The 16724-nt window shown below is 57.4% G+C and overlaps 2 protein-coding genes across 4 annotated transcripts in view; both read left to right on the forward strand.

Moving 5' to 3' along the window:
• The window catches only part of TMEM51 (transmembrane protein 51), a 140605-nt gene that overhangs the window by 107948 nt on the left and 15933 nt on the right, over positions 1 to 16724 (forward strand). The gene's annotated exons all lie outside the window — the stretch shown is intronic.
• KAZN (kazrin, periplakin interacting protein) lies at positions 606 to 16146 on the forward strand. 3 transcript variants are annotated; one of them, XM_067311042.1, is made up of 8 exons: positions 606 to 700; positions 6540 to 6731; positions 10314 to 10450; positions 11160 to 11330; positions 11634 to 11823; positions 12888 to 13018; positions 13725 to 13775; positions 14423 to 16146. In XM_067311042.1, the coding sequence occupies exons 2-8, from the start codon at positions 6596 to 6598 to the stop codon at positions 14588 to 14590; spliced, it is 984 nt and encodes a 327-aa protein (XP_067167143.1). In that variant the 5' UTR covers positions 606 to 700; positions 6540 to 6595; the 3' UTR covers positions 14591 to 16146. The 3 variants fall into 3 exon arrangements, with proteins under 3 accessions (XP_067167143.1, XP_067167140.1, XP_067167142.1); XM_067311039.1 differs by lacking the exon at positions 606 to 700 and adding an exon at positions 755 to 913; XM_067311041.1 differs by lacking the exon at positions 606 to 700 and adding an exon at positions 4435 to 4752.

Raw genomic sequence — 16724 nt, forward strand, 5'->3', positions numbered from 1 at the left:
AGGCGCGGCTCAGCCCTCCTCCCTCCCCGCAGCCGGCGGCTTGGCAGGATTTAGCCCTTTGTGGCCCCCCCGCTTCTCCGGCTCCGCTCCGGCTCGAGCGAAAGGAGCGCGACAGGAGGGAGAGGTGACGCATCCGCGGCGCCGCCTGCCCGGAGCCAAGGTTTCGCGGGCGTCGAAGAGCTTCGCATTTTCCCAGGGGTGTTTGCAAGGAAAAGCCGAGGAGCCCCTGGATGGCGGCGCTCCCCAGAGCAGTTTCCCGCAGTTCCCACCGGCGGGAATGATATAAGGAATATAGGGAATAAATAAGCGCCACTTTTGAGCGATTTCCCGCTGAATTAATGCGGCGCTAGCGCTCGGCCCCGTTCGCCGCCGGGCGCAGCGGCAGCCGTTCGCTCCCGCGTTGCAGCGCCGTAAGCTGCCCCGTGCCTCAGTTTCCCCGCGGCGCCTCGGCTTCGGGCGAGCTCGTGCCGCGAGGCCGCGGCCGGGATCGCCGAAACCCCCGGCTGCTGCTGCCGCCTTTAGTGGCGCCCGCTTGCCGCCCCGATCGCTGCGGGGGGTTTCCGAAGGGTCTCCGTCCGCCGGGGCGCCCGGAGCCTCCCGCGGCGCCCGGCTGCGGCGGGGCGAGGAAGAGGCCGGCGGCGGGGAAGGCTCGGGGCCGGGGGAGGCTGCAACCTGCGGAGGGGTCAAATTCCCGGCGCAGGTAGCTCCCGCCGCACTTCCTGCCGTGCCGGGGAGGAGTCTGGCGGAGGGAAGGGAGGGGAGAGGCCGCCGGAGCCAGCCGGGGTGACAGAGCCGCCGCTCCGGCCCTCCGCGGGAGCGCCGCGCTTGGGGGGCGGCGTGGGGTGGAAAATCCCCCCCCCCCCCACCGTGTCCCGCTCCGCCATGAAATCGGACCGCGAGGAGAGCAAGCCGGGTACGTGCGTGCCCCCGCGGCGGCGGAGCGCGCGAGGCTTTCCTCCAGGCCCGGCCTATTGTTCGGGGCTGCCGGCGGATGCTCCCGCGGGAACGCTCCGGCCTGGCCGCGGCAACGCTCCGGCTCAGCCACGGGAACTGTCCGGCCTGGCTGCGGGAACGCTCCGGCTCGCCCGCGGGAACCATCTGGCCGGGCCGCGGGAACTGTCCGGCTCGGCCGCGGGAACCGTCTGGCCGGGCTGCGGGAACCATCTGGCCGGGCCGCGGGAACTGTCCGGCTCGGCCGCGGGAACGCTCCGGCCCGACCGCGGGAACCGTCTGGCCGGGCCGCGGGAATGCTGTAGCCCGGCTGCGGGAATGCTCCGGCCCGACCGCGGGAACCGTCTGGCCGGGCTGCGGGAACGCTCCGGCCCGGCTGCGGGAACCGTCCGGGCCGCTGGGGCGACGCTCGCGGGGTCGGGGAGCGACTGCGCGGGGCGGGGGGGGGAATGCGGCGAGCTCACAGTTGAGCGCGGCTTGGGGCAAATTCATGGGCTTTCGGGCAACGGGCCCGGCAGACACGCGTTATCCCGGTTTCAGCTTTGTTTGCACGCGTGTGTGCGCGCTCCCTCTCTGCTCCCCCCCCCCCCCCCAAAAAACGCGGCGGCTCCCGGCCGAGCGCCTGCTCCGAGGATCGCCGAGCTGTGCGGGATAATAGTTGGGAAGAGCCGGTTTCCTTGGCGCTCCCTCCGCGCCGGGGGCGAAAGCGGGGCGAGGGGGCTGCTGCCGGCGGGGGGGTGGGGGGGGGAACCCGATTTGGGCCGCGGGAACCGCAGGGCTCCGGGCGCCCCGAGCGCGTCGCCGTTGCAAAGGGGTCTCGGCGTCGCGCTGCCGTCGCGGTCCCGGCGGCTCAGCCCCGGGGGCTTGTGCTGCTTGCAGGTCTTTTGGGAGAAAAAAGGGGAAAAAAAGGAAAAAAGGGGGGGCTCGCCGCCCGCCCCGGAGCATTCCCGGGATTTCGAGGTCTCCTGCCCACGTGCCGTCCTGGGGAGGACGGATAATTCCTGCGCTCGGTGACCACGTCAGTGCAGGAGCTGGACGTGCAGAAAGCCGGGAATTGCCCAGGCTGGCAGAAATACGAGGGATATATGGAATATAGGAGAAGGAGTTAACGCACAGTCGTGCTGGAGAGCTGCTGGCCCGCTCCCCGTCCGCGTGCACGCGCTAAAGCTGCCGGCGAACTCGCGGAAGCGACACCCAAAGCCAGACGGGAGCGTAAATCCCCCCGGTGGCTTCTGCGTCGCCGGTTTCCCTTGTAGCTATAGTTTCCGCTCGCTGCCAAAGAGGAACGAGGCTTTTAACCGAAAACCCCTTGTTTCTGCCCGGCGCGGGTTTCAGCCCTGGCCGAATGGAAAAGTCGTGCAAACGTCGTATCGTCCCTTCGGCGACGTGGGGGGTTTTTTTTTTTGCAAGGAGGCGGCGGAGGGGTTTTCGGCGCGCGTCCCGGCCCGGGGACGACTGCTCTGACGCGAACCTTGTCGGGAGAAAATGTGTTGCGTTCGTATTTAATGCGCGTCCTCCGAAGGCAGAAGCGTGTGCGTAGCCGTCGCGTCGGTCGAGCTGCACGGAAACGGATTCTTGTAAATGGATGTTTTAAATCGATGCCTGATCCGAGGCCGGTGGACGCCGGTAAAAGCCTTCACGGACTGTGGATCTATTCCAGGACCCAGATGGGATTTACAGGATCCGCAGCAGAAACTTCAGCCCCAAATGCTCCGTGGAGATATTTATCATAGATGCTTTAAACACCAAAATAAAAAAAAATTACTATTTATATTGTCCATTAACACTGCTCAGCGCTTAAAGCGTAAAGGATGTGGAATCTGACAGTGTCATGGAAGTTTAATGCTATCAACTGAAATATAATTAGCGGCTAATTATTGCAGTGTGAATTGTCGTTTTCATCAATTAGTCTGGGAAATATTTGAAATGCATTAATTTCATAGCTGCCCGTTTGCGATGTTTCCGAAAGCCGCCAAATGAATCAGCGTGGGAAAAAAACAAAAAAAAAAGGGCTCGTCTGCCCGGGGATATCGGCACCGCCGGGATCTCGCCGGCCCCTCTGGGCGCTTCCAGCCGCCGTAATTACAGGGCTCAGTTACGGCGCGGGGACAAACCCACGGCGGAAAAGGTCAGGAGGAAAAAATGCAAAAAAAAAAAAAAAAGGAAAAAAAAGCTAGTTTGGTGGCATTTTTTTGCCTCGGGGTTGTCTGCAGAGCGGCGTTAGCGTCGGAAAGTTCGGGGCGTTTTCCATCAAAACCTGGGGGAAGCTTGTGCTCCCGTCGCGGAGGGCGCGCGGGGCCTGGGGCCGGCGTCGCTCCTGCGGCTGCTCCGGGCTGCGCGTTTCGACGGAAGAAATAAGTGGAAGAGGCCGCATGGAATAATCCATTGCTAAGGTGGATGCTGTTCGGAGGTACACGGAAATCCTGGCCAAGTGATCTGTATTTTGGAGAAACGGAGGCTGAGCTGAGGTTCCTGAATAATTGGCCCTATTTTCCTGGTTATTGGAACTTCAGCCTCTTCCGGAATGATTGCTGAAAGCTGCCTGCAAATGGCACTTTTTGAGAAGCAGATCATTTATTTAGGTGCTTAAAACTTGGCACTGCAGCATTTTTTTCCCCTCCGCTTGAAAATTAAGCTAAAATCCCCCTCTCAAGTCTAGTAATTCTTTTAATGCGCCCTCCGCAAATAAAACGCTCTTTCTCCATCCGATCCTCTTCAGCTGGAGACGGCAGGGAAAACGCGGCGGAAACGTGTCGGCGACCGGTTGCAACCGTACACTCGGGTCTGGGGCGTTTCTTCCCCGAAATGCAAACGTTTCCCAGAGAATCCGGTGCAAGAGGCGGCGGGTTGGGAGAGTTTTGCTGCCTTTAAGCCTGTTCCTGGTTTCTGCGGTGAGGACGTTGCAATAGCCCCGGCGGAGAGTTTGGAAGAGAGCAAGTACTGCAATATTTTTTGGCATTTTAAAAGACCTAACTGTATGTCTTGCATTGCCAAAATACCTCCCGGACCGGCCTTCCGTTTGGATGCTTTCTCGCGTCCCGGAGAGCGTTCCCGGCTCTTGCAGCCGACATCCCGGCACGGGGCTGGCAGTTTCTCCCGTTCCCGCGGAAATCCCGGACTTTGCAGAAATCTTTCTCCGCGGCGCCGGGGAAATACCGCGGGGGTTTGGAGAGCGGTTGCTGCCGTCATGAAAACCCTCCTGCCTCCGGCCCTTCTGCTCGAGTTAATCATTTGCCAAGGAATAACTTCACAGTTATCTCCTGAATGAAGCGACTCGTAATTACAGGTGAAAACAAATCATCAGAAAATTAATTAACGGCAGCATTAAATCAGGCCTTGACTTCACCGAAGACCATCTGGTCAGCATTTGGCATTGACCTGCGAATAAATCGGTGAACTTTCCAAACCGTAGAAACGTGCATATCGTTCATTTATCTATTTCTTTGCTGCTCCAAGCGACCGGCCGCCCCTCGCTGCGCATTTTTGGGCGAGCGCGGCGTGGGAAAAGGCGCGGAGACGAGCTGTTCCCCTTGGCCCGCGTCCCGCGCTCCGTCCCCGGGCGCAGGCTGCCGTCGCGGCCGGCTCACTCCTCGGATTTCCCCGAAACTTCCCAAACGCTGGCGCCGGAAAGCCAAATTTCTCCGGCCCCTTGAGAAATCGCAGCGTTGCTTTGGCCGGGGCCGAGCGAGCCGTCGCGTTGGGCCTCGGAAACGTATTTATCCCAGCTTTTTTTTTTTTTTCGCTAGGATTTCAGCAAGCGCTTTGATGAAACCCCCCCAGCCTGCAGCTCGAATGTTCCTGGTTAGTGACTTTACGGCTAAATAATTTACAGAGCGAGCGCTTGCCAGTTTTCATAAGCGAAGCATTTCAAGTATGCGAAACACAGTTTATGTCTTCCCGGCCCCAGCTGCTCCACGGCGCCCGCTCGCTGCTGCGAGGCCGCTGCGATCGCCGGCGGCCCCTCCAAATCGCTCCGTTCTTCCCTTCCCGCGCCGCCCTTTCCGCAGGGGTAGCGGGTCACGGCGGGCGCCGGAGCAAAGGTGCGTTGGAGCCGGCCGCCGCTGCAGCGGCGCCTTTGAACTTTACCCTTTTCCGCGCGGTTTCGGTGGCAGCCGGGGGCAGAGGTGCGCGAAGCTTCCCAGCGCAGCCCGACTCGCCGGCGGATTGTCCCTGAAACTCAGAAAACGGCTTTTAATGAAAGCAAATAACGTGCTGGCAGCGCGTTGCGGCGATGCTCTCCGCTTGCGGGCGGCTGGCGGGGTTTCGGCGCGCGGCTGGGAACGGTGCACGGGCACCTGCCCTTCCTGGTCCTTGATACCTGGTTTTTGCTTATCTGGGAGAAAAAAATAAACCAGTTGCTTCGTTCTGTAGCTATCCACGGGCATGGGTCAAAATCCAGAAATCAGTAGGAATCTTTGGAGCAAGTGCAAGGGCTTGTGCGGACCCGGAGATATGTGGGAGTTAATGCACCAGGAATCGTGCTCCGGTGCAGTCGGGGCCCTTGCAGCAAGGGGTGGAGAGGGAGGGGATGGTGCTGAGCCCTGTGTGTGCAGGATGCAGCGGTTTCCTGCTCCCTGAGCATCCCAGCATTTTTGGGATGCAGCAATTTCCCATGCCCTGAGCATTGCAGCACTTTGGGATGCAGCGATTTCCCATGCACAGAGCATTGCAGCACTTTGGGATGCAGCGGTTTCCCATTCCCTGAGCATTGCAGCACTTTGGGATGCAGCAGTTTCCCATGCACAGAGCATTGCAGCACTTTGGGATGCAGCGGTTTCCCATTCCCTGAGCGTTGCAGCACTTTGGGATGCAGCCGTTTCCTATGCCCTGAGCATTGCAGCAATTTTACACGTTTTTCGCTTTTTATGTGATGACAGAAACGCCTTATCTAAGCTAAAAAACGTGAGCTGTCTTGCAGAAGTGGTGCAACAGGAGGGCAGGTGGAGCATGTTGCAGCAAGGGAAAGCAGTGGATCCGTGGGGTAACTTCTTGCCTTACATGTCTTTTAAAAGCGGGCGGTTGTGCAACGGGAGGCGGAAGAGTGGAGTCGAACGGTTCGGCCCGCGCTCATAATTTTGCATCGTGATGCCGGACTCGTGTAGTGGATTACAGCGGTTTTACGCGGCCAGAAAATATTTTGCAGGAAGAGGCTTGTAAGGGGAAAAGGCGATAGGTGCAACGTGGAAATAGCAGAAAAGCGCTTTGGTAGGGAGCGCGTGCGGTCAACCGAGAGGCGCCTCCGTGGGAAGCGAGCTCTGCGCCCTGCTGCTCTTGCAGCTGCTGCTTCGGGGTCTTGGGCAGCTGAATAAGACGATGAAATTTGCTTCCGGCGAGGTGTTTGGGCGCAGGCCCGCTGCCCCCCGCGCCCCCCCCCCAGATGTGCGTTAGCAGCAAGAGCCCAGCTGGAGCAGAAACCCGGCCAGCCTGCAGACTCTGGTGATTACCCAGATTTAAATACGACCGTGGTGATTTTTCAGAGCGAGTGCTTTCAACGGGGAGGGCGTCCGTGGCAGTTTGGAATTCCGGTTCGGATCCTTGAAGGAGCCGGTTGGGTATCCTGGCATTGCGCTCTCTCTCTCTCCTTGCAGGGCTGCTGCGAGAGGAGGTGGCCCAGCTCCAGGAGGAGGTCCACCTGCTCCGGCAAATGAAGGAGATGCTGGCCAAGGACCTGGAGGAGACGCACGGCGGCAAGTCCCCCGAGGTCCTCTCCGCCACCGAGCTCAAGGTGCAGCTGGCGCAGAAGGAGCAGGAGCTGGCGCGAGCCAAGGAGGCCCTGCAGGGTAAGGGGGGGGGGAACGCGCTCGCAGGGGGGGCTTCCCTCGACTTGCACCGCCTAAATTCGGGCTGCATTTAAGGACGGTGATAGCTGAGCTCGGTTATAGGCGGTGCAAAGCTCTACGGATCCAAAAATTGCTGGGATCCGGCCCTGGTCTAGGAAATCTGTTGTTTATGCTGCCTGTTTGCAGCGCTGCAGGTAATTCCTCCGCGGCTAACGCGGGAGCAGCTGAAAACGGCCGCGCTGCCCCGTGCGCCCCCAGTTTGGGGCAACGCGGGTGGAATGACGCCGTTTTTATCCGCGTGCGTTTAGCAAGAGCATCGTACGCAGGTGGAGCAGCAAAGCGGCTCGCCCCCTCCTTCCCCTGCTGAGAGCTGGGAATATGCCACGGCTTTTTACATCTGGAAAATGCTAAATATGCAAGAGGAAAACTATTTTAAGAATGTTTGCATTATAAAAAAAGAAAAACAGCCTGCGAAGCTGCCGTGAGGTCGTGTGCACTTTTGCAGAGGACATTTGCACTCAAAAACATGAGACTGCCTTGGGAGGCCTGAGCATTTAAGGAACATCATGGGGTATTTTTAAAAAAATTGGGCTTTTATCGGCCTGCTGCATGAGCCGCTGGGGTTTGTTTTGCAGGACTTTTGATGGCTGGGAAGGGGGGATCTCAGCTGGCGCTTAGCAAACTGTATAGCAAGAAACCCTTTGCAACCAGCGCTCCTTCGCCGCCCGGTGTCTTGGGGCGCTTTCCCTTCATTTGGCGCAGAGTGCCGGGCTGGATCCGCCCTTGCAGGCTGCGTTTCGGCACGGGGGCAGCGGACGGGGCCTTGCGGAGCCGGGCAGCAGGGAAACGGCATCAGCGCCGGCTTTGCACGGCGGCGCTGCTGTTAATTAAGGCTCGTTTGGAGGCGGACAACCCGCCGGCGGCGATACCGCTGCTCCGGGCGCGTCTCCTGGAGCGAAGGCAGCAAATCGCCCCGAAACGCTGAGACGACACTTCGCTCCCTTCCTGAAACCCCCGGCAGCTCCCGGAGGCAGTTGCCTCTAATAGCAGGGATTCATCGTCCCTCCTCCCGTGCCCGAGGCGCCTCTCCGGCCCCTTTGCAGGGTGGGCTGCCCGATTTTACGGGTGAGTCACGGTGACAAGATCGGATTTCATGGCCGGGATACGGGAACAGCAGAAATTAAGCGGACGTTTAATGCGACGAGGTGGTTCGCCTTGCGCGCTCGCCGCATGTGGAGCCCCGTGCTTCCCGGCGCGAGGAAACGAGGACGGAGCCCGCAGCCGCCTTTGCCCGGCGCTCGGAAAAGCCTCCGGGCGCAGCGCTCTGCCGGCGGGCTTTGCGGGGCCGCGCAATATTGCCCAATATTGCAGATGCTCCGAGCGAACCGCGCTTGGTAAATATTAAACCTTCCACGACTTTACCGACTCCCCTTCTAATAATACCTCCGAGCAGTTTTTTTGGCAAGCAATGAAGTATTTTCCATGAAACTTGAAGGACCCTGAGCACTGCTGCTAATTAAAACAGGTTGTTGCTATAGGGTAACCAGCTATTGAATTAAATTCATTAGGAGTCTTTTGTCGCCTCCGGCTTCGGAGAGTTGCAAATGCAGCTTAAACTTGTGCAGGAGCCTCTCGTCATCCTGGAGAACATGAAAAATATGTATATATTTGTCACAAGAGCGTGGAAATAGCGCGTTTTGGGCTAAACGCCGTTTCGATGGGCGGTGATGCTGCTCCTCGCGGCTCCCGCGTAGCGTGTCGGGCTCGGCTTCTCCGCAGCTTTCTGCAGCCCCGCGTGACCGTGCAACGGGGCGGAAGAAAAACGCTGAAACAAAAAAAAAACAATAAAAAAAGCAGGTATTTGGATGCAAATTGCTGCTGCCGCCTTCGCGCTTTGCTTTTTGCTGCTTGCAGCGGGCGCTCGGGAGCCGGTTTGCGGGCGAAAGAGGGTCTTTAGCGGTGTCTCTGGGATTCCCAGCGGGGTTTTTAATGGGAGAAACGTATAAAGCCCGAGCGCTGCGAGCAAAACCCCTCTCCTTCCCGAGTGGAAATGCCGGCGGGAGGCGTGAGAAACGGGTTTTCTGCCGCCGCTCCGTCCCCCGTAGTATTGCCCGTGGTTTTAACCTAATGAGCGCTTTCATTAGCCGGTGCCCCCGTAAAGGGGGACAGCTTCGTTAGCCAGCTCGCTCTTAATTACTGCCTATTATTTTTAGAGGCTCCATGTAGTAATTCACCAAGCCTGTAGAAAAATAAAATAAAATGAAAATAGTGGTACTGCTGCCCTGATGTGCGCGGCAAGCCCGGCAAGCCCGTTCCCTTCTTCATCGCCCTTATCCCCAAGTGGTTGTTCCCTCCCGTGTTTCTGCAACGAACAGTTATAGTAAGATCTTTGCGCATGAATTAACTCCTGCCTGAATAAATCCCTCTCGGAGCCGTTCGTCGTAACGCGCTCAGGATAGGCCGCCGGCGGTAATTGAAATATATTGTATACAGCTTAAAAAAAAAAAAGACGTAGGGAGAGCAGGGGAAGCCGCTGTTCTTTAGGGAGCTATTTTAACGTGTTCTAGCGGCACCTTTTGCATAGCGCTGCTTTATAACTTGCTTTTGCAATTGCGCGTTTTGCCGATAAATGCCGGCTGCCGCCACGCCGCGGTCCCAGGTTTCGGTCGCTTTGTGCAGCTTTGTGCGGCTCGGTTTTCTCCCCTGGGTGCGGCGAGAGCGGTTTGGGTCTTGCCTGATCTTTCCACCCCTTTCCCTTTTTATCCGGGAAATCGGAGCGCGAGCCGGACGGCGTGACCCCGGCCGGAGGAAGGGAGGAGCGGAGCCCCACTTCGCCGCACAAATCCTCTTTAACGGGAAAAACAGAGGCGGGAAGCCAAGTGTTAATTGCTCTAAGGAAATTAATTTCCTTTTAAGCGTGCCACGGTAATGCTTTTCCTTGTATTCCTCATTCAGGTCCTTATCCCGGCCGCGTCTCGTCGGGATGAGCTCAGAGGCGCTTCACTGTGCAGTTTAAGCCGCCAGATTAAGCGGCTAATTACAGGGAGGAGGGGGGGAAGCGTAATGCGAATCGCAAATGCCATTCGTGGGGTTGTTTTTTTTCTTTTAATCCAATAAAACCAGGTAGGGCATTTTATAGAGAGATCTTATTGTGTTTTACCGTGGAGGGAGCAGGATCGTGTTTCTAGACCCAGCCATTTACTTGCACAACGACTAACTCGAAAGGGCGCCCGGGCTCCCCGCAGCATCAGCCCCGTGGGGGGAAAAAAAGAGCACAAAAAGCCGCACGGACGCGTTGGGCGAAGTGCCCGGCGGCTCGGCCGGGAGCGTGCGCAGCCTGCCGAAACCCCGGGCCCGCGGATCGCGCCGCGTCGCGAGATATCAGCTGTTTTGGAGGATTTTCCCACGGTGGTGGCCGCCGGGAGAGCGCCGTTCCCTCTCCTCGCCCTCTGCTTTGGGGGCGAAGCGGTGCGAGACCCCCCCGGGCCTTTCCCCGCTTAAAATAAATAAAATAAAATAGTAAAATAAAATAAAATAAAATAAAATAAAATAAAATAAGCGGCGGTGTGCTCTCTCCTGCAGCCATGAAGGCCGACCGCAAGCGCCTCAAGGCCGAGAAGACGGACCTGGTGAGCCAGATGCAGCAGCTCTACGCCACGCTGGAGAGCCGCGAGGAGCAGCTCCGCGACTTCATCCGCAACTACGAGCAGCACCGGAAAGTGAGTCTCGCGGGGGCGAAAAGCCTCCCCCTTGCCCCAGAGCTTGCGCTCCCCTCGCGCAAAACCAAGCCAGCCCGAGGCGGCGCAGAATTCCCGCGGCCGCGTGGGATATAACGGGTAAATCAGGAGACCAGGCCAAGGATCAATGCTGAGCTTGATCTGGAGGCCCGGCTCCATGCCACCACTCAGCTTGGGTGAAAGAAAAATCATCGGAATAAGCCCCGTCTTTCCCTGTGCACCGAAACCTTAGAAGAGCTGATTTCCAGGGACACGTTTTATGGTTAAGCCCTTAAGGTTAAAAGCTTGCTGGAGGAACGCACAAACCGCAAGGCCTGGAGCAAACGCGGTAATAAATAGCGTTTCTCTGCGTGCTTTCAGCATCCGAGCTCCGTTTAGCGGAGAAGAAGGTCCAGGTGGTTTTTAGGCCCGGCTTGCTGTTTTCGTTCCGATTAGCCCGTTATAGAGGCGTCCGCCGAAACGAGCAGCCGTGGGAACCCAACATCTGCAGCGATTCTGGGCTCTTCTCCATGCGAGGGGAGAAATTTGCTCTTTTTAAAGCGTTGTGCCGAAGGAGTATCGCTCGCATGCAGCTCCGGGGTTATTTTCGGAAGCGTGGAGGGTTTTGGTTTTGCCTGCTGCCGTCGGGAGCTCTGCTTTGCTCCTCGCTTTGGGGTCGCGAAGGCATAACTAAGCGCGGGCGTCCTGGCAGGAGAGCGAGGACGCGGTGAAAGCCCTGGCGAAGGAGAAGGACCTGCTGGAGCGGGAGAAGTGGGAGCTGCGCCGGCAAGCCAAGGAGGCGACGGACCACGCCAGCGCCCTCCGCTCGCAGCTGGACCTCAAGGACAACCGCATGAAGGAGCTGGAGGCCGAGCTGGCCATGGTGAGCCGCGGCCTCGGCCGCACCGGTCCCGCTGGTCCTTCGGGGGCAGTTACGGGTTTTTTTATCGTTTCGGATGCTATTTTATTCCTCCTCCCCGGCCGAGCGAGCGCTCGGAAACCCCGCAAATTTTGCCGCGTGTGAAGGCTGCTCGTTGCGTGTTGGCGGAAAGCAGGTTGGTGGGTCGCGACGCTGCTGGGAGAGGAGCGCGGATGTCCTCAACGCCTCCCGCTCCGGGGGCAAAGCGGGAGCAAGCCCGAGCCCGAGGCGCTGAGTTTCTCCCCCCGCCTCCCGTCCCCTCCGCAGGCCAAGCAGTCGCTAGCCACGCTGACCAAGGACGTGCCCAAGCGGCACTCGCTGGCCATGCCGGGCGAGACGGTGCTCAACGGCAACCAGGAGTGGGTGATGCAAGCCGACCTGCCGCTCACCGCTGCCATCCGGCAGAGCCAGCAGACCCTCTACCACTCGCACCCCCAGCACCCGGCGGACCGGCAAGGTGAGCCCCGGCAAGGCGCCCGGCCTCCCTCGGAGCGCCCGCCCGCCCGGCCGTGAAACGAAGGCTCCTCGCCGGCCCCCGCGCTTTTCTCCGGGATTGTCACCCGTCGGGAAGGGATGCGATGCCGGAAACCCGCAGCGCTCGCGGCAAGGGCGGTGGGGTGAGGTCCCCCCCTTTTTCCTTCCTTCTGCTCCTTCCTTCCTTCTTCCTTCCTTCTGCTCCTTCCTTATTCTTTCCTTCCTTTTTCCTTCCTTACTTCTTCCTTCCATCCTTCTTCCATCCTTCTTCCATCCTTCTCCTTCCATCCTTCTTCCATCCTTCTTCCTTCCTTCTCCTTCCTTCCTTCATCTTCCTTCTCCTTCCTTTCTTCTTCCTTCTCCTTCCTTCCTTCTCTTTCCTTCCTTCTCCTTCCTTCCTTCTTCCTTCCTTCTTTCTTCCTTCTCCTTCCTTCCTTCTCCTTCCTTCTCCTTCCTTCCTTCTCCTTCCTTCCTTCTCCTTCCTTCTCCTTCCTTCCTTCTTCTTCCTTCTCCTTCCTTCCTTCTCCTTCCCTCCTTCTCCTTCCTTCTCCTTCCTTCCTTCTCCTTCCTTCCTTCTCCTTCCTTCCTTCTCCTTCCTTCCTTCTTCCTTTCTTCTCCTTCCTTCCTTCTTCTTTCCTTCTCCTTCCTTCCTTCTTCCTTCTCCTTCCTTTCTTCTCCTTCCTTCCTTCTCCTTCCTTCCTTCTCCTTCCTTCCTTCTTCTTCCTTCTCCTTCTTTCTCCTTCCTTCCTTCTTCCTTCTCCTTCCTTCCTTCTCCTTCCTTCCTTCTTCCTTCCTTCTCCTTCCTTCCTCCCTTCCCCTTCCTCCCTTCCCCTCCATGCAGCAGCATCAACAGCTCGATTATCTCCAGGCGGTGGCTTTTTTTCAAGCGACCGGAGCGTAGCCAGCTTTATCCATGAGCATTCCCCCTCACCCACGAGGCACGGCTGTGCCGGGGGGCCGCCACGATCGGGAACGCGGGGCAGCGCCAAGGCGGCGCCGACGTCCGTACCGACGCCGCTGACGCCCGGCGCGTCCCTTGCGTTTCAGCCGTCAGAGTGAGCCCCTGCCATTCGCGGCAGCCCTCCATCATCTCCGACGCGTCCGCCGCCGAAGGCGACCGGTCGTCGACGCCGAGCGACATCAACTCGCCGCGGCATCGAACGCACTCGCTCTGCAACGTAAGGCGCCCGCCGAGGCCGGTGGTGGCCCCGAAGCTCCCCACCTGCGCCAGCCACCACCGCCTCCCTCTCGCCCAGGGCTCGTCCGAAGCTGGCAAAGCCTCTTGCTGCCTTTGGGGGCCCTTGGTGTAGATCCTAACGCGTGCTCGGATGGGACCAAAGCTCCCTGCCCGCTGCCCCTGCCGGGACGGTGCCTTTCGACCCGTCCGGTGCCATGGCCATGCGTGATGCAAGGCAGCAGGAGACCCCGGTCTTTGGGAAACAGCTGTGTACAGGAGCGTACAGCTAAGCCTGGCTACAGGGTTTTTTTATGGGAGGTTATGATGGGGGGGGAGGTTGCTTAAGTTCAATTTAGGATAAAAATCCAGATGATTTAATTGTTTTTATCTAAACTGAATCACTGGAGAAAAAAAATGGTATTTTTCCGTGTTTCTGAAACTGTGGAAATTTGAATTTCCTTCTTGGTGGACTTAATTTTATGGAGCCGCCAGAGCTTGCCCTAACTTGGTTGTCCCTCTCCCGAATCTTCGTTTCCCCTCCCCGAAAGAACCGGCAACAGCTTAGTAAAGTCTCGTGCTGCTTTGCCCCCCAAAAGCCAGAGTTTTGCGCAGAATCGTCTTGACTTAAGGGCTGCTCTTTGCTCCAGTGGTGTGGGACCCGGCACTGTGCTTACGCTGTTTCAATTTGATCTGTCTCCTGCTGGTAGGGGGATAGTCCTGGACCGGTACAGAAGAACTTGCACAACCCAATCGTACAGGTAGGAAGCAGCTGCCCGTGGGAATCTCCCTCCTAATACGTGACATTTCGCTAGCGACGGGGTTGCAGGGACCGTTCAGAGTCATTCCGAATATGTGTCCCACAGCGCCCTCTCCAAAGGTCCGCTCCTGCCGCCCGAGATTAAGGCTTCTACGGAATAACCGTGTTGTATCCCACTGCCCGTCGTCCTGGGGGGCGACTGGAAAACTCGGTGGCAAAGTCCCTAGCGGCTCTCGTGGGGTTTGGCGCTTTTCGGGAAAGGGTGCGGGGTCCCGAGCGTGACGGTCCCTTCCCGTTTGCTGGAGACACTCATGTCTTTTTCCCTTCTCCTTCTCCTCCTCCTCCTTCTCCTCCTCCTGCTCCTTCTCCTCCTCCTGCTCCTCCTGCTCCTTCTCCTCCTCTTGCTCCTCCTGCTCCTCCTGCTCCTTCTGCTCCTCTTGCTCCTTCTCCTCCTTCTGCTCCTTCTCCTTCTGCTCCTTCTCCTCCTCCTGCTCCTTCTTCTCCTCCCGCTCCTTCTCCTCTTGCTCCTCCTTCTGCTCCTTCTCCTTCTGCTCCTTCTCCATCTCCTTCTCCATCTCCTTCTCCATCTCCTTCTCCATCTCCTTCTCCTCCTTCCCCATCCTTACTTTGTTGTCTCCCCTCCCGCAGTCTCTAGAGGACCTCGAAGACCAAAAACGAAAAAAGAAGAAAGAGAAGATGGGATTCGGCTCCATCTCCAGGGTATTCGCCCGAGGGAAGCAGCGGAAATCGCTAGATCCGGGCCTCTTTGACGGTACGGCCCCCGACTATTACATAGAGGAAGACGCGGACTGGTGACCCCCCTTCCCGGCCGGCAGCCCGCCTCCGGCTGCCGGCGCGCGTGTGTGCCCGAGTGTCTGTGTGCGCGGATGTGTCCAGCCCGGAAAGCAACGGGAGCCTGGTGGTCTGCGTCGCCGCCCCCAGCCCATGTACATACTGCGCGCCGAGCCCCGTGTGGACATGTTCGCTGTCGTCTTCGGAGCGACGCGGTTGTGTTGTAACTCTCACAATTCCTTAGGGGTTTGGGTTTTTTCTTTTCTTTTTTTTTTTTTTTGGTTTGGTTTTGTTCCGGTAACTCTTTCCTCCGTTGTCGCTTCGATTTGTTTGGTTTGGAGTTTCGATTTTTTTGTTGTCGTTGTCGTCGTTGTCGTCGTCGTTTTCCTCCTTCTTTTTACAAAACTTGAAACTTGAAGGACTGCTGTGTATTTGTAAATAACAGACATATTGTGCACTTTGTGCTTGTGACGTCTCTTGTCCGAAACGCTGTTCTCCTGAGCCCAGCCTGGCGGTGCACGGTGAATGCGGCACGGGCCCGGGGCCGGCTCGCGGCGGCGGCGGCGGCGGCGACGACGGTGTCCCCTTCGCAGGGTGCCCCCGGCCCACCGAGGGAATGACGAGCAGCAGGCTCTGCCTAGCCACAGAGACCTTAGAAAGGAAAAAAAAAAAAAGAAAGAAAACAGAAAAATCTCGTTCCGTACGCTGTCTTCCTGGCCAAAACCCGAGGAGGCAACCTGGGCTCTTTTTACTGCCTGCCAGCCTGGAATAATTGTTTTAACTTTCCTTTTGTTGTTTAATTTATTTGCACAAAATCCAGAAGAGCTATTCTAACTAAATTATTGCGTAAATTTTGGAATTTCTATTTTTCCACGTTGGTCGGGAGGGGGCGGGGAGGAGGAGGAAGGGGGGGGGTCTCTGTGCTGGAGCGTGGCGCCACGCTCAGCCGCTGCCCGGCCCGCGTTTCGGGAGCCGAGGGGGCCGTGCCTGCTCCCGGGGCGCTGCTCCGGATGGATGAACGCGGCCGGATAGCCGCGTATCCTTGCCCGAGCTGGAGGAACCCATAACGCGCGGGAAAACAGCGGCTCTCCTTTTTTTGGGCATTTTTCCCCCCTCTCCCCCCGGCGCTGCTTGGCGAGCCGCCCCGCGCCCGCTCCTGCAATCTCAGCTCCTCACTCGCCGCCGGCTCCCGGTCGGCCCGAGCGGGAGGGATTTTTTTTTATTTTCCACCCCCCCCTCCCCCCCCGGCGGCTCGGAGATTTCTAACCGCAAGCCGCATCGGTTTGGGGCTTCGACGTGGAGCTCGTGCTTCTAAATCCCCTCGGCTCCCTTGAAAAACGCCCCTCGCCCCGAAAGCTTAACCGCAGCTTTCCCACTCCACTAACACGCACCGCTCTCTGCTTACTACGAGATAAGTACCTTATGCTTTAATGCTTACGATATAATTTTAAGCTCTTAAAAATGTATTAAGATTATTTAATAACGCTATAATAGTGTATTATTTTTTTTTTCCTTAATTCTCCTAAAGTGCACCCTGTTTGAAAGGGATATTTTTGTCTTAAATTACAAAACTAAAACCAGATACCGTCACGCTATGTATCCTTTCTAACGCGATGATGTGGAGAAGCCACCGGGTGAGCGAGGGGCGCCGGGGAAGGGGACGCGGCTTTAGAGCCCGGCGCCGCTTTGCAAAGCAGGCGGCCAAAAAAACGAGCCGGGGCTGGGATGGGATTGGGTGGGGGGGGGCGAGTTTACCCTGTGGCATCTTTCTCTGCAGAGAAGCATTTTTATACATTTGTTTTATTTTTTTTTCCCTCTCCTTGTGTTTTTATAATTTAAAATATCAACCGACAGAACAGATGAGCAATCTCCTTGTTATCGAGTAGTTTCCTTTTTGTTTCCGTTTTTTTGTAAATTAGGAAATAATTCTAAAAAAGAAAATTACTAAGAGGATGATTTATTTAAAAAGAGAACTTCGAGAAATAGCATATGAATTATGGGTAACACTAGATTTAACTTTTTTTTTTTTTCCCCACGTGCGTTGGGGGGGAGATTTCCTTGAAGGCATGGATGCAAATATAAAATTATAAAAAAAAAAAAATCTAAATAAAGCTTATTTTAAAGTACACCCGAATGCCCCGTGCTTTAATCGCGGCGG

This window comes from Apteryx mantelli, chromosome 26, assembly GCF_036417845.1.
Source record: "Apteryx mantelli isolate bAptMan1 chromosome 26, bAptMan1.hap1, whole genome shotgun sequence".
Classification (NCBI taxonomy): Eukaryota; Metazoa; Chordata; class Aves; order Apterygiformes; family Apterygidae; genus Apteryx; species Apteryx mantelli.